The following is a 13,888-nucleotide window of genomic DNA, read 5'->3' as shown; positions in this document are numbered from 1 at the left end:
AAGCTGCTCTAAATTGTGCTAAGGCTAGGTTGGGCCTAGGACTAAGAGAATGAAGAAGTGATATTTTGCTCCCTTCTTTTCTCAGCGTTGTCAATTTTTTCTCCATATAATACATTGCACAGTTGGCTGAGTGCATTACAATATAGCGGTATGGGGCAGTGAGGATGGGGGGAATTAGCCTATGTTTGAAACATCAGGTACTGGCCAGATCCTGATATCAGGATCCCAGATTCAAGGGGGGCACGTGTCTGATGCAGCATGGCAGATGGCTGTCCTGGGTTTTTTTTTGCAGGGAGGCAGCTCTTCAGGTCAGCATGAATGACGGCCTCAGTTTCATCTCAAGCTCTGTCATCATCTCCAGCACACACTGTGTAAGTTTCAACTTTTGTGCATAAAATTTTTCAGTAGCAAAAGGGTTCTAAACCACATATAAGCTGTGCTTGTACTGGTGCTTGAGGCTTGGGTGAGTGGTATGCTAAGGAGCCACCTCTCTGCCTTAGTGGTGAGCTCATATGCATGGCCCTCATGCACTACCATTCCCCATGTGGTGTGCACCTTAACATGGGTTTGGAGCAAGCAGCTTGTGCTCTATCTGAGATAGAGCATGTATGGGAGACGAGGAAGTGGTTTTGTGATATAGCAGAGGTGTCAGGGCCTGGCTCTCCACTGCTTTGCTCCTTGCACGGTGAGTGCAAATTGCACCAGCTAATCAGACAAGTCCACTCACACCAGTGGTAGCTGTTTAAACCCACTTTGCATAGATGTAAATGATGGCAGAAGTTGCAAGGCAGTGACAATCAGACACTTTGTCTATAAATCGATATCCCCCCAGAAGTTTGGGGAACTCTGCACAAGTGCAGAGCCGGCACTGACCCCACATCCTCCTTTGCTAGCAATGCTTGAGTCACTTGTTCTCATAAGCCTCTTGCAGCAGCCGGAGCAAAGGAAAGCAACTTCTTACAGTTAATAACACCGTTGTCTTGAAGGGGGTTTTAATTCTGCTAAAGTGAGACCATTGGGAAGGGAGGCCTCATGGTAGTAAGGATAAAGAAGATTTGGGAGGAATTTACTTTGTGCTCATGAAAACAGAAAATATTGGGAATCTCATGAGAAGGTGGGAGTTCTGATTGAATAGAATGTATAGGATTGGGATCCATGTACATAGCATGTGAGATTCATAAGTTTGGTCAAGCCTTTTGACTGACCTGTGTGGGCTTAAGCTAGTGAAAAGGGGGTTCTGTTATATACTGTTGTTTTGAAATAAGCTGTTTTATTAAGGTAAGGTCACAGTTATAGGGCACAACCCTACCAGGAGCTGAGTGCCTCCTGCGTGATTCTAAGCACCTTAGGTTACCATTGAAACCTGTGGGAGTTGAGACCCTTAGCACCTAGCAAAAGATATTCAGAATCTTTTGGGGTCTGGCCCTGGATCTCTAAGCATCAGTAATCGACACCCATATTGATGCCATTTAAAACTTCGTTCTTCATGCAATGATGTGTTTACATCTGGCTTTCTTCACTTCATCACTGTTCAGAGAGACCAGCATAAAGCCTATGCCCTGCTCTTACACCTTATGCTGGCTCTCTGCACTGTCATAAATTTCATACGAAGGACCAATTCCTGCAGTCAATATTCAGCCAAAATTTCCCGGGGAGTCTTGGCTGAGAAAGGACTGCAGGATTTGACTTGAAGACTTTTATGGCAGGTCTCTTTGCCTGCCCCCTTCAAATCTGCCAAACAAAATTGCAACATGTTTCTATGTGGAGCTAATGGAAGGCCAAGATATGTAATATCCACATACCAAGACTATTCAGTTGTGATCCATGAACACTGATGCACAGGCTTAGGGGGAAAATATCTCCTGTACCATTTCACCTGTCGCAACAACGACAAGATTGTCTAGAGACACCAGCATTGTCTACACGATTAACCCATCAGTTTTCAGAGCTGAGATGAAGGTTTATTTCTCTGCAATTGACAAGGGCATCTTTATGCCTTGAGAGAGAGGCTTTTATTTCAGCTGGATTTGATATTTCAATTCAAGTTCTCTTTGCTGCCATGATGAAAGTGTGTGTGTGTGAGAGAGAGAGAGAGAGAACTATGTACAATTTTTCTGCTTTGCCTTTTGAAGCAAGATATGGATATGATCAACACAGACAGCAAAATGCAGCTGTTTGACATCTGCAACATGGGGCAGATACTCGGTGTAAATTGTCTTAGCTCCAACAGCAGTGTGACAATTTACACCAAAGGAATATTGGCCCCATTGACTTCAATGGAGCAGCTCACATATGAATTGTGAGAGCAGAACTTGATTATTTCATTCATTTCCAAGAAGGGGATGGATACTAAAAAAAAAATTAATGGAGTTATCTTATCTCCTAGAACTGGAAGGGACCCTTGAAAGGTCATTGAGTCCAGCCCCCTGCCTTCACTAGCAGAACCAAGTACTGATTTTGCCCTAGATGCCAAAGTGGCCCCCTCAAGGATTGAACTCACAACCCTGGGTTTAGCAGGCCAATGCTCAAACCACTGAGCTATCCTTTCCCCCCATAACTGTTCTCGCTTGCAACATTTAGGATAAAAGCAATGAGCTGTTCCTTTAGTGCAGTCCCTGTCGGATGATGCTTCATGCAAGAAGCATGAGAACATTTAAAACACAAGATTTGTAGGATTCAATATTCTAATTAAAAAAAAATTCTTCCTTTGAATTTCTGGTTTTCCATATGTTCTGTATCGGGAGGCTACTCAGCCAACACATTCAGAGTAAGGTAAAAATCAGCAGATTCGGTATGTCTAGATATCAAGAGGTAAACACAAATTATTTAAATCTGCTTGTTCATTCTATAAATGTGTGTATAGCGGTATAGATTTCAGAGACTCATAGATGGAAAGACAGATATGGCACTGCACAAGTGTATAGTACAGTATATTTTTGTATCTCTGTCTGTTCTAAGTGACCCAAATTTGATCCTAAGTATGGAGCTTTCATCACTTAATTGGGACATAGATGGATAGAACTCACTGTAGCAACCTTTTCACTGATACTTCCCCTAATATTTTTGTGGGAATTATTTCCAGGCAATAGGCTGCATAATGGTGATCATTTCACCTACACTGGGTGCATAGAAAATTTCCTCCAATTTGAAAGCTTTTGTTGGTTCTGGCAGTATTTCCGGTGACAGCCACCTTTTCAAAAATACCTGCTAATCTTCAGTACCTCTGAGTTTGAGTATCCAACCTGTGAAACCATAAGCTTGTTTTCCAAAAATGCTGAGCAACCCCACCCCCAATTCAGATCAATTCCAGCATCTCTGAAAATGTAGTTTGCATGTGGTGTGTCAAGCATGGCATTCAAACTCAGTGACCTGCTTTGAAAATTTGGTTGTAAATGTCTCTTAAATTGTTTGTAAAATTTCTTTTGGAGAAGATAGGGTGACGAGACAGCAAGTGTGAAAAATTGGGATGGGGTGGGGAGTAATAGGAGCCTATATAAGAAAAAGCCCTAAATATCAGGATTGTCCCTATAAAATCGGGACATCTGGTCACCCTAGGAGAAGAGAGGGGTTTATTTATTGTCTGTGTTTAAATAGCACCCGCTGTAGACATAGTAACCGGGATAATTTCTCAGATTCTGATCTCTTTAAAGAAAGCTAAAACAAGGGCTCCAATCTTGCAAATGCTTACATATGTGCATAACTTCAGGCAATTGATGAATAGTTGTGACTGGCTTCAAGCTTGAAAGATGAGCACATGTGTGTTTGCAGAATCACGCCAAAGCCAGTAAATTTGGAAAGCTGCAGCAGGAGGTGACAGCACATTGCAGAGAGAGCTTCTTTCCTCACTTTGCAAACAAACCTTGGAGGGGAGGGAAGGGAATAGGTCGTCTGTAAAGACTGAAGTAAATCTTTTCTCCATGGCACGTCAGTGAAGCTCTTTGCAGACAGCATGCAAAAACTGCCCTAGATCTGGAACGATGTCCTGAACGTACCACAAATTCTTCCCGTCTGTTCATCTCCCACCCGGATCACAACAACAGCTCAGTGTTTGGCACTTGTGCAAACGCTTTAACTCTCAGAACCATTGCTCACCAGAAGCTGCGGTTTGTTGAGCAAATGAGTAAGCAAATAGAGGTTTCATTCAGAAAGTGGTGCCCACACCAGTGTTTCCATATTTCTTGAAGTTTGGGGACTGGCCTCCTACTCAGAAGATGAAAGTGCGTGGCACCATGCTATGTGAAACCTCTGAGGAACCAGAATGTATGTATGCTTCTTTAAAATATATGTGTTTGCCCAAGTCTGGAGAATCAGCAAATGGAGTGTGGTGCACCTGTCTCATTTCCAAGTCCAGTGTGACTTGTGAGCTGCAAAGTTTGAAATTCTATCAATAGCTCAAGAAATCATAGTAACAATCCTTCTGGCTGGAGACGGGTTCTAGCCAGAAGTTCAGATCCAGATTTCAAGCAGTCTGAAGGTCAGGAGTGTTTGGATGCAGGGAGCTTTGTTCTGTTCTGAAGACTGGGACTGTTTGTAAACATGGAGTTGGGTTCAGATTTTCCTCCACCCACCTGAGTCCCATATTTAAGGCCGTATAGATGCAGGCCCAGCATTAATTACTGAAAAATAAAGATCCAGTCAGTCACATTAGAAGCATTATCTAGGGTTTCACAGATATCTACACTGTAGTTGGGAGAGAGCTGTGGGTAGACACTGGCTTTAGTTTAGCTTGACCTAGTGTGCTAAAAATAGCTGTGTGGACATTGTGCTCTGGTGGAGGCTTGGGCTAGCTACCGAATCCAAGCCTACCCAGCCTCATGGGTTTGAACTCAGGTAGCTAGCCTGAGGCTCTTCTGGAGCCTCAAATGTCCACACTGCTATTTTTAGCGCATCACCTCCTTTGATGCTAGCATGTGTCTGTCTACCCCGGGCTGGGAGGCTCTCTGCCAGCTACAGTGTAAGCATACCCCCAGCAAACAATTAGCATTAGCTCTCTTTCTAGCAAGCATTTGTCCAAAGAACTGGCCAACATCCAACTCCCATTAAAGCCAATGGAAATACTCACCATTGGATCAGGCTCCAGGGACGAGAGGGGAAGAGCTTATGATGAAAGATTGGAATAACATATTATAACATGGCAAAATGACCTCTGAGCAGGGGGACGCAACTGCCAGTTTGTAAAGGGCGTAAACATCAGAGAGGGGAATGAATATCTGAGGCTGTTGCCCATGGGTATAAACTTTCAAAAGGAATGTTTATATTCAGAAACTTTCCTATCAGTGACAGGTTTCAGTGGTAGCTGTGTTAGTCTGTATCAGCAAAAAAAAAAAAAAAAAAAAAAAATGAGGAGTCCTTGTGGCACCTTAGAGACTAACAAATTTATTTGGGCATAAGCTTTCGTGGGCTAGAACCCACTTCATCAGATGTATATGTGTATCATGATATCAGTGAGATTATTAGCTGTGGAGTAGTCTCCCAAAGGAGGTGGTTCGGACATTTTAAATGTAGATGGCAGAAAACCCTGGAAAATAGCTTGTTAAGGAACAAACCTGCAAATAAAGGGACTGAATACTGTAATGGACTTTACCACTTCTTTCTTACACGATTCTACAACATAGCAACAAATTCTTACAACACATTCTCATGGCTTGGAGATCTTCAAGATAGACTCTGTCATTTCCCCCATAACTCTCGGAAGAAGGTTGTTTCATACAAAACTATCTAAAGTCCATCAATGGATGGAAAGGAATTTATATAAAACTCAGAGCTGATCTAATCTTTTTGAGAAATTAGACATTTTGATTTTAAAAAAGGAATATTTTTTCTTCTGAAATTTCTTTTCCATTGTTTGACCAGCAATCTCTCTCTCTCTCTCGGGGGGAGATTTTCAAAGACATCAAGGGAAGTTATGGGTCCAGCTTCATGGGAGTTCCCCTCAATAAGTTACAGAGGTCTGAAAGGAATATGCTTTGATTTAAATCTGCAATTGGCATTTGGATGATTCCCTAATTATCTTTCAACAAGACGTTCTCTTTCTCTCTCCCGTGGAGTTCTGTGCTGTTTGAACAAAATTGCCTGGCACATCTCACTCTATTTGAACTGTAACCAGTCCTATGGTGCCAATTTAAACTATCTCCCCATTGGGCAATGTCAGTCAGACACAACCCACTAATATGGGATTTTCAAAGGGAGCTATGGGAGTTAGGCACCCAAGTCCCATTGGCTTTGAATGGGAAATGGGTGCCTAAGTCCCATAGGGTCTTTAGAAAATGCCAATCGATGGGCCCAATCCTCAGATATGCTAATGTCCCTTTATACCATTTTAAGACCCTCTATGCTGCCACAGTGGTATAAAGAGGTATTATCAAGCCAGATTTCCCTGGGTGCTTCTAGAGCCCAACATTAAATGTGCTACTGTAACTGCTCTGTGTTACATTGTTTCTTATGGGACTCATTCATCAAAGATACATTTCTTTTGTTGGAATATACACCGCCAACACTTTTGTCAAAACCCATCATCCAGAGCATTAGCTCTGAATCTTTCAGAGAATCCAACCCACGACACCCAAGGATTAACTGTTCTTAACATTTCATTGGTAATGCTACAACCCTTCTCAAAGAAGAGAAATGAACAGCTACTAAGAGGAGAACTGACACTCATGTAAACCTGCACTCCTAGCAACCAATTACCTAAAATATACAAGGCGTCATAAAATCTCCCTGACTCCTAAATCATTGATGCATTGATTAATGCCATCATCGGATCACTAACTGAGTCTGTCGGCACCATCACTCCTGCCTGACAAAGTTTTATAACACCCAAAGCCTGAAATCCTCGGCCAGGTTCTCAGCTGGAGAAAACTGGCGCAGTTTCACTGATGACAGTGGAACTAAGCTAATTTAACAGTTTAGGGTCTGCCTCCTGTGTCCAGCATCTAAAGACTCATAGAGAAGAGAGAGAGACAAATCTATCTATCTATCTATCTATCCCCCAGCCCTGCAATCTCTCTAGATATATAACATTTTATCAAACAATGAGAATACTAGATCCAGGCTAAAGTTTTCAAAAGCATTTAATGTCTAGGAGCCTAAATCCCATTTTCAGCAGGGATTTGGGGCCAGATTTTCAAAGGTATTTTAACTCCTAAAGATGCAGATAGACTCCTAACTGCCACTGATTCCATTGGGAGTTAGGAGTCTAACTTGCGTCGGCATTTTTGATAATCTTACTCAGCACCTTTCCCCATTTTTAGGCACCGAAAATTTGGCGCTTAGCCACTTAGGATTTAGATTCTCAAATATATTGGGACACCTTACTCCTATTGATTTCAGCAGGAGGTGATTTAAACAGGAGTTAGGCACCTAAATGACCAGATCACTTTGGAAGTGACTCCTAAAGCAGTGGGTCTCAAACTTTTTTTACTGGCGACCCCTTTCACACAGCAAGCCTCTGAGTGCGACCCCCCCCACCAATAAATTAAATAAACTTTTAAATATATTTAACGCCATTATAAATGCCAGAGGCAAGCGGGGTTTGGGGTGGAGGCTGACAGCTCGCAACCCCCCATATAATAACCTCGCGACCCCCTGAAGGATTCTGACCCCCAGTTTGAGAACCCCTGTCCTAAAGCTATGTCTGTGGGTGTGACTCCCCTGCTAGTGTACACATTCTCGCTCTAGCTCTTATCAAGCTAGCACAAGCATAAATGGTCGTGTAGCCAGAGTGGCACTAGCAGTGACCGTGTAGGCTTGGCTGAGCCATGCTGAGTATATACCTACCGCTTTCAGGTGGGTTTGTACTTGGCATGGCTCAGTTGTGCCTCCACTACTACTACTAGTGCTACTGTGGCCACACGACTGTTTACATTCATGACAACTGGATGAGAGCTAGTGTGAGCCTGTGTGCACGAGCAGGGGAATCACACCCCTAACTCACAGTGTAGACATAGCCCTAGTGAAATATATATGAGTATATATGGAACATGTATGGAACATTTCACTGGACTGAGGTGCAATTCACTAGCTCTAATATTCTCTCTGTTTGATAAAAACATTTGTTTTAAGTAACCAGGATGTTTCATCTGATGGCTTTAATCAAACACATGAACACCTCATTCCAAATTACTATTATTTAATATTTGTATGGCAGTAAAATGCAAATCAGGATGAGAAGTCCTCATTGTGCTAGGGGTTGTACAAAAGAAACAGTCCTTCCCCCCAAAGAGCTTGCAAAGTAAAGGCCAGATTGTGAATCCTTTACTCCCAACAATCAACAACTACTCACACCAGTAGTTCCATTAAAGTAACTTGTGGGATTAAGTAACTGCTCATCACTGTATGTGCTCAGGGTTGACAATCTGACCCTAATGAAAGACTAGATGCACTGAGTGGATATAACAGACAAACAGGGAAGAAGAAGGTAACTGCAATGAAACACATGAATTAACGACCTGTACAATTTGCAGGAATTGTGTTTCTAAATGTAAATAAACAACAAATATCAGCTGTATCCATAAAACCTGTGGGCCCTTTGCCTAGCTATTATAACTGCATATGTTTAGGTTAATTTGCCTTGTTTTTGTTTGCATTGATTCTATTCTTTCACTCTTCAAGGAAAAAAATGTAACCAATGCTTCCTTTTGGATTTTATCTGATCTTGTAAAGAAAACTGAAACCCTAACAAACTTAGCCTTAAAATACTTAATTCAAAAGAAAAAAAACCTCTTTTTTTAATATACTCAGACTCAGTCTTTGCAAGAGTGGAAAATTTTGACATTCCTAGGAAGGAGCTGTAAGTGATACTGAAAAATCCACGCCAAACCAATTTCCAGTGAGGTGCTGGCAGCACAGCCAAACCTCGGCAGCCCTCTGGGAAACATATTCAGCATGATTGCCTGGGAGCTCACAGAGATGCAGGGAGTTCTGTTTATTTGATTTGTTACGTCATGTTAAAAAAGTCATAGATTTGTAGATTTTTAAGGCCAGAAGGGACTATTCAATCATCTAGTCCATCCTCCTATATAACATAGAATATAGAATTTCACCTGGTTACTCCTCTGTGGATCCCAGTCACCTGTTTGACTAAAGCATATCTTCCAGAAAGGCATCCTGGTCTGAAGACATCAAAAGATGGAGCCTCCACCACTTCCCTTGGTTGGTTGTTCCAATGGATAATTATTGGCACTGTTACAAATTTGAGTCTTATTTTGAATTTGTCTGGCTTCAACTTCCAGCCATTGGATCTTGTTATATCTTTCTCCTGTTATGTTTGCACATCAAGGTGTTTACTGCCCATAATGTGTCATTAGAGTCTGTTGAAGTCAATGGTAAAACTCCCATTGTGTTCCTTAGGGCAGGCACTTACAGCTGGATTTACCATTGCATTTAGTCATTTGCACCAGTGCAAAGGGGGGGGGGGTAAAATGCCACCATTCTGGTTTGATAGAGCTTTGCACTTGTGCATGGCAATGGTAAATTAGGCCCTGCATGAGAAAGTGTGATCCAGTGAGGCAGGGTCATCCCCAGAGTGGTGCAGGGCCCAGAACAACACCCTCCCCCTCCGGCCTGTAGGGAATAGATAGGCCCCTGCAGAAATCCCCAGGCTAGCGGGGAAAGGATGATTGATGTGCTATATGAATTTTATGTGGAAGAAACAAAGCTGAAGTCCTGAGTAAAAGGAACCTGAGCCAGACTCTGGGCTCGGTGCCACTCCCTCCTAGCCCGGGGAGACAGGCTAGCAGTGTACGTGCTGTTTTGTGTTTCCAAATACAGTGATCATTGAAATAGAGGGCCAGATCCTTAGCTAGTGTAAATTGGTGCAGCTCCGCAGACTCCCTCTGAGGATAGGCAGAACTTTATATGAGCGCATAGAGTCTAACATAAGCCATTCCTTGCATTTCTCCACCTGCCGTGTGAAATCTGCTGCAACGTTTCAGGGAATAGAAAACGAGGAAAACATTTTGACGACGAGGAGTAAAAAGTGTATGTGATGACTAGCTTGGTCCAATTCCAAGCCCTTTAGGAAAGCCCAAAATAGATCCCATTTCCAGCATTGAGGGATGGTGCTTGTCAAATACCTGTCAGTCCCAGATCAGTCACAGCTATATATATATATTTTTAATCATGACAACAGGGAGTTGTTACAGTACAGAGCTGAAACAACCTTCAAAGCTGCAGGCTATGTGTGCAATCTCTGCACATGCATGTGCAAACAGGCACAGTGGAATCTTGACATAAGGACTGACGCCATTGATTCTGCCTCCCACAGTTCTCAAGAAATTGTACAAACTTACTCACTGGTTGGAGAGGGGATAATGTTGCAAAGTTTGAGGGATACTCAGGTCTGGGATTTAGGTCTAGGCCTGCCTCCCCAGTAATAATCAGTACTTATCTAAGCCCCAGCTTAGAAACTGCTAGGTCAACAGAAGAATTCTTCCATTGACCTAGCTGCCACCTCTCGAGGGAATGGATTTACTACAGCAACAGAAAAAACCCTTCCGTAGAGGTAGTAAGGTTCTTCACTACAGCACCACATGTGGACCCTGCTACTGTGCACTAAACGTTCCCTACTATACAGAACATTCAGTGCACCCTAGCATGGTCCACATGGCCACAGAGCATATGGCAGGCTAGAGCACTGTAGATGCACACCCCAATTTACCATTCACAACGTCTCTTTGTGTAGACAAGCCCTTAGTGACTTGCCTAAAGTCAGACAGACCTTGATGCAGGACTGCACTTAAGCATGTGTTTAAGTCCATCTTTATACATTAAAGCAAAATCCCATTGGCCACAATGGGACTTAAAATATGCTTAAAGTTTAAGCATTTTAAGCACTCTTCCTGAATAGAAACGCTTTTCTGAATGAGGACCTAAGGCAGTGACAGAACCAAAAATGCGAGGACAAAATTTTCCAAAGTGGCTAAATCCCATTTTCAAAAGTGACTAAAATGGGACAAAGGCTCCTAAGTCACTTAGGAAATTTTACTCCCATGCTTTGCTTATAGTCCACTAGGAACTCTCTGTCTCTCAGAAGAAATGATGATAATATATCCAGTTCTTAATATAGCATAGATAAGCATGGCTTACTGAGTAAAACATTTAAAAAATGGGGAAAAAATGCATTTTTTCCAAAGAGAAGCATTTGCAGTCAAGGGTCTGTCAGTGTTTCCATAATAAAGTATGTTTTTGGAAAAATGTAATAACCTAGAAACAAAACAAAAAGACGTGATCTGGACTGTACAAAGTCTACATTAAAAAAAATAAAATTGGCTTAAATTGGCTATTTCCAAGCCTGAGATGTGAAATAATCTGCCGGAGGTCAGTGGTTTAAGATTTTATTTTTCCTTCTTACATCTTAATCACAGAATGGATTTTCAAAAGCAATTCTTACAGACAGAGAAGTTAGTTATATACATTAAGCCACTTTAAATGCCTTGTGCTAGGTATCAGGTAGTCCAGAATTTGACTAGAGATGCACATATCCATTAGCAGAATAAACCAAGTTCCAAATGCACGACTGATGAGGATGTGGGAGTGAGGAAGAACCCAGCATGACTTTCAGATCTCATGGCAGGGATGACCCTTGGCTAAACAAAGGTTCAGTTGTCATTTGATCATATCCTTCTGGAGTCAATAAGAGACATTTACCTAGAATTCCACAGGTCGCTTTTACAGATTCAAGTCTCTAGCACGGAGAGAAATCAGATGTAAGGAAAAGCTGTAGGCCAAATTCTCTACTGGGGTAAAGCGGGAGCTGTGTTTGATGTGGAATTTCAGTACTTTCACTTCTGGACTGACACAAGAAGTGCAGCAGTGCATAACAACAAAGCAAAGGGAAGGTTTTAGCCCCTGTAGATGTTTTGGTTCAAGCTCTGAGTGAAGATTGATTCAGGCCTGTCTGTATTTTATCTGAACCATTGCTGACACTCTGAGCAGCACTCTTCATCTTACTCTATGTCAGCTCTGCTGGTGTCCCAGCAATATAGGGTCCCAAGCTACAAAGCTGAGATCTGAACTTCCACAAAGTTAGAAAGAGAGATTGTGTTCAGAGCTGATACATTATTTAAGTTTGGCCCTTAATAGAGTTAGGAGTGAGCTGTGAAATCTGGTTCCAAACTTTCCCAAGGTTCAGAGCTCTTGGAATCTCTTTAGCTCTAATTCAGGATTACATAATTGTAATAAGTTAGAACTGGAGTTACATAAGGAGAGATTTCCCTCTAAATCTCATTACTGTGATTTTTAAATTAAATACCCCACCCCCTCAATATTACTCTGTCACAGATTGTTTTTGTTGTGTCTAAATATCTTATTGCTGTTCCGATATTTGAGGGCTGAAGTCTATAACAGGAAACCTGGCTGGTCCATGCCACACACCTGTGAGATTGTTAAACCTAAGAGCAGAATTCCATCTGCCAGCAATGGAAAATCAGCGTGTCCTGCAGAGGAGCCAGGAATATCGTATCCAATGCTTGCCAGGTTATAAAGTGAGCCTGACCTAATTAATTAGCCAACACCTACCCTTAGTTGGTTAGAGAGAGAGCACGCTCTGGCAGATCGCGGGGTTGGGCTGAGCAGAGGGAAGTGATGGCAGAATCTGGCTGGGGAAAATGAGATGTTTCAAGAAGGCCTGTATTCTGTTCCTATTCCCGCATCCTCCAGGTGTGCCCGGAGCAGGACCGAAGAGCCAAATGCAGCTGGCAAAGTCCAGAGTCAGGGAAGGTCTAGGTCTGCTTGGTCCTGCTTCGGTGTAAGAGGATGGACTAGATGATGTCTCAGGCTCCCTTCCAGGCCTACGTTTCTGTGATTCTATCAAGCAAGGCCAGCCACCAACCTCTCCCTGTAGCTTCAGGGTATAGAGAGGTTTTTATCGCTGGTGAGGTCAGCCCATATATCCATCTCAGCTCCTCTATCAAATGCAATACAAACCCAAGGGCATTTTCATAGATCATCAAACCAGGAGGGTCCTCTGTGATTATGTAGTCTTACCTCTTGTATAACACAGGCCATAGGATTTCCCTGAATTAATTCCTGTTTGAACTAGAGCAGAGCTTTCAGAAAAATGTCCCATCTTGATTCAACAATCGCCAGTGATGGAGAATCCACCACAACCCTTGGCAAATTGTTCCAATGGTTAATTACCCTCACTGTTAAAAATGTACGCCTTATTCCCAGGCTGATTTTATTAAGTTCTGGAATGCAGATGAAACCCTTCAGTTCCCAATATGCTGTTACTGCAGTGCTCGGTCTTACAATATTCGGGTACCCCTGTTCTAATATATGAGAGAGCACTGGGGCTGCTGGGGGTGGACGGAGATTCTGTCTTTTTAAATATTAAACTTGTACCCAATTTTCTCAGACCAAACCCATATTTCTTGTTTTCCTTTCAAGGCTCTGCTAGCTGCAAGCCAAAGCTGAGGATGGCTGTGTTTTGGCTGGTGATGACAAGCATTAGAAAGTTGGCTTTTTTTCAGTAACAAGGGGAAATTACTGCGTAAAGCGGGGGGAGGGGGGGTGTTTGTGGACAAAGAGCTAAGTTTTGCCCCCGCTTACTGTCATGCAACTCCATTCAAGTTGAGTAGCTGTGGTATGGGTTTAAGTGAAGGTGGCATTTGGCCATTGGCAGCTACCCCATCAGAAAAGGGAATGGCTGGCGTGAGTGCATTATTAAAGTCCCAGAGACAGTGGGCTGTTTATACACTTAGTTGTGGGATAAGATGCCAAGATCTCCAGTATGACATGGCTCGGCTGGCTGGAAATATTTGATGAATTTGTTTGTCTTGGAGGTTTTTTTAAAGTTGCCTTTTCTAAACTTTTACCTTTTAAAAAAGGAAGCACTGTTTTTCTTTGATTTGAAAACTTCCTGTCCCCGTGTTGAGAGCAGGGGAAAGAA

General features: G+C 42.5%; 1 protein-coding gene across 2 annotated transcripts in view; it reads left to right on the top strand.

Annotated features, from left to right (window-relative positions):
* The window catches only part of ANTXR1 (ANTXR cell adhesion molecule 1), a 178,812-nt gene that overhangs the window by 65,714 nt on the left and 99,210 nt on the right, over positions 1-13,888 (top strand). For both annotated transcript variants that reach the window (XM_034761775.1, XM_034761776.1), the window contains exon 12: positions 293-371. In XM_034761775.1, coding sequence (XP_034617666.1) covers positions 293-371 — 79 coding nt within the window. The remainder of the gene's footprint in view (positions 1-292; positions 372-13,888) is intronic.

Source organism: Trachemys scripta, chromosome 2, assembly GCF_013100865.1.
Source record: "Trachemys scripta elegans isolate TJP31775 chromosome 2, CAS_Tse_1.0, whole genome shotgun sequence".
NCBI lineage: Eukaryota > Metazoa > Chordata > Testudines > Emydidae > Trachemys > Trachemys scripta.
This window is presented reverse-complemented; position numbering and strand designations above follow the sequence as displayed.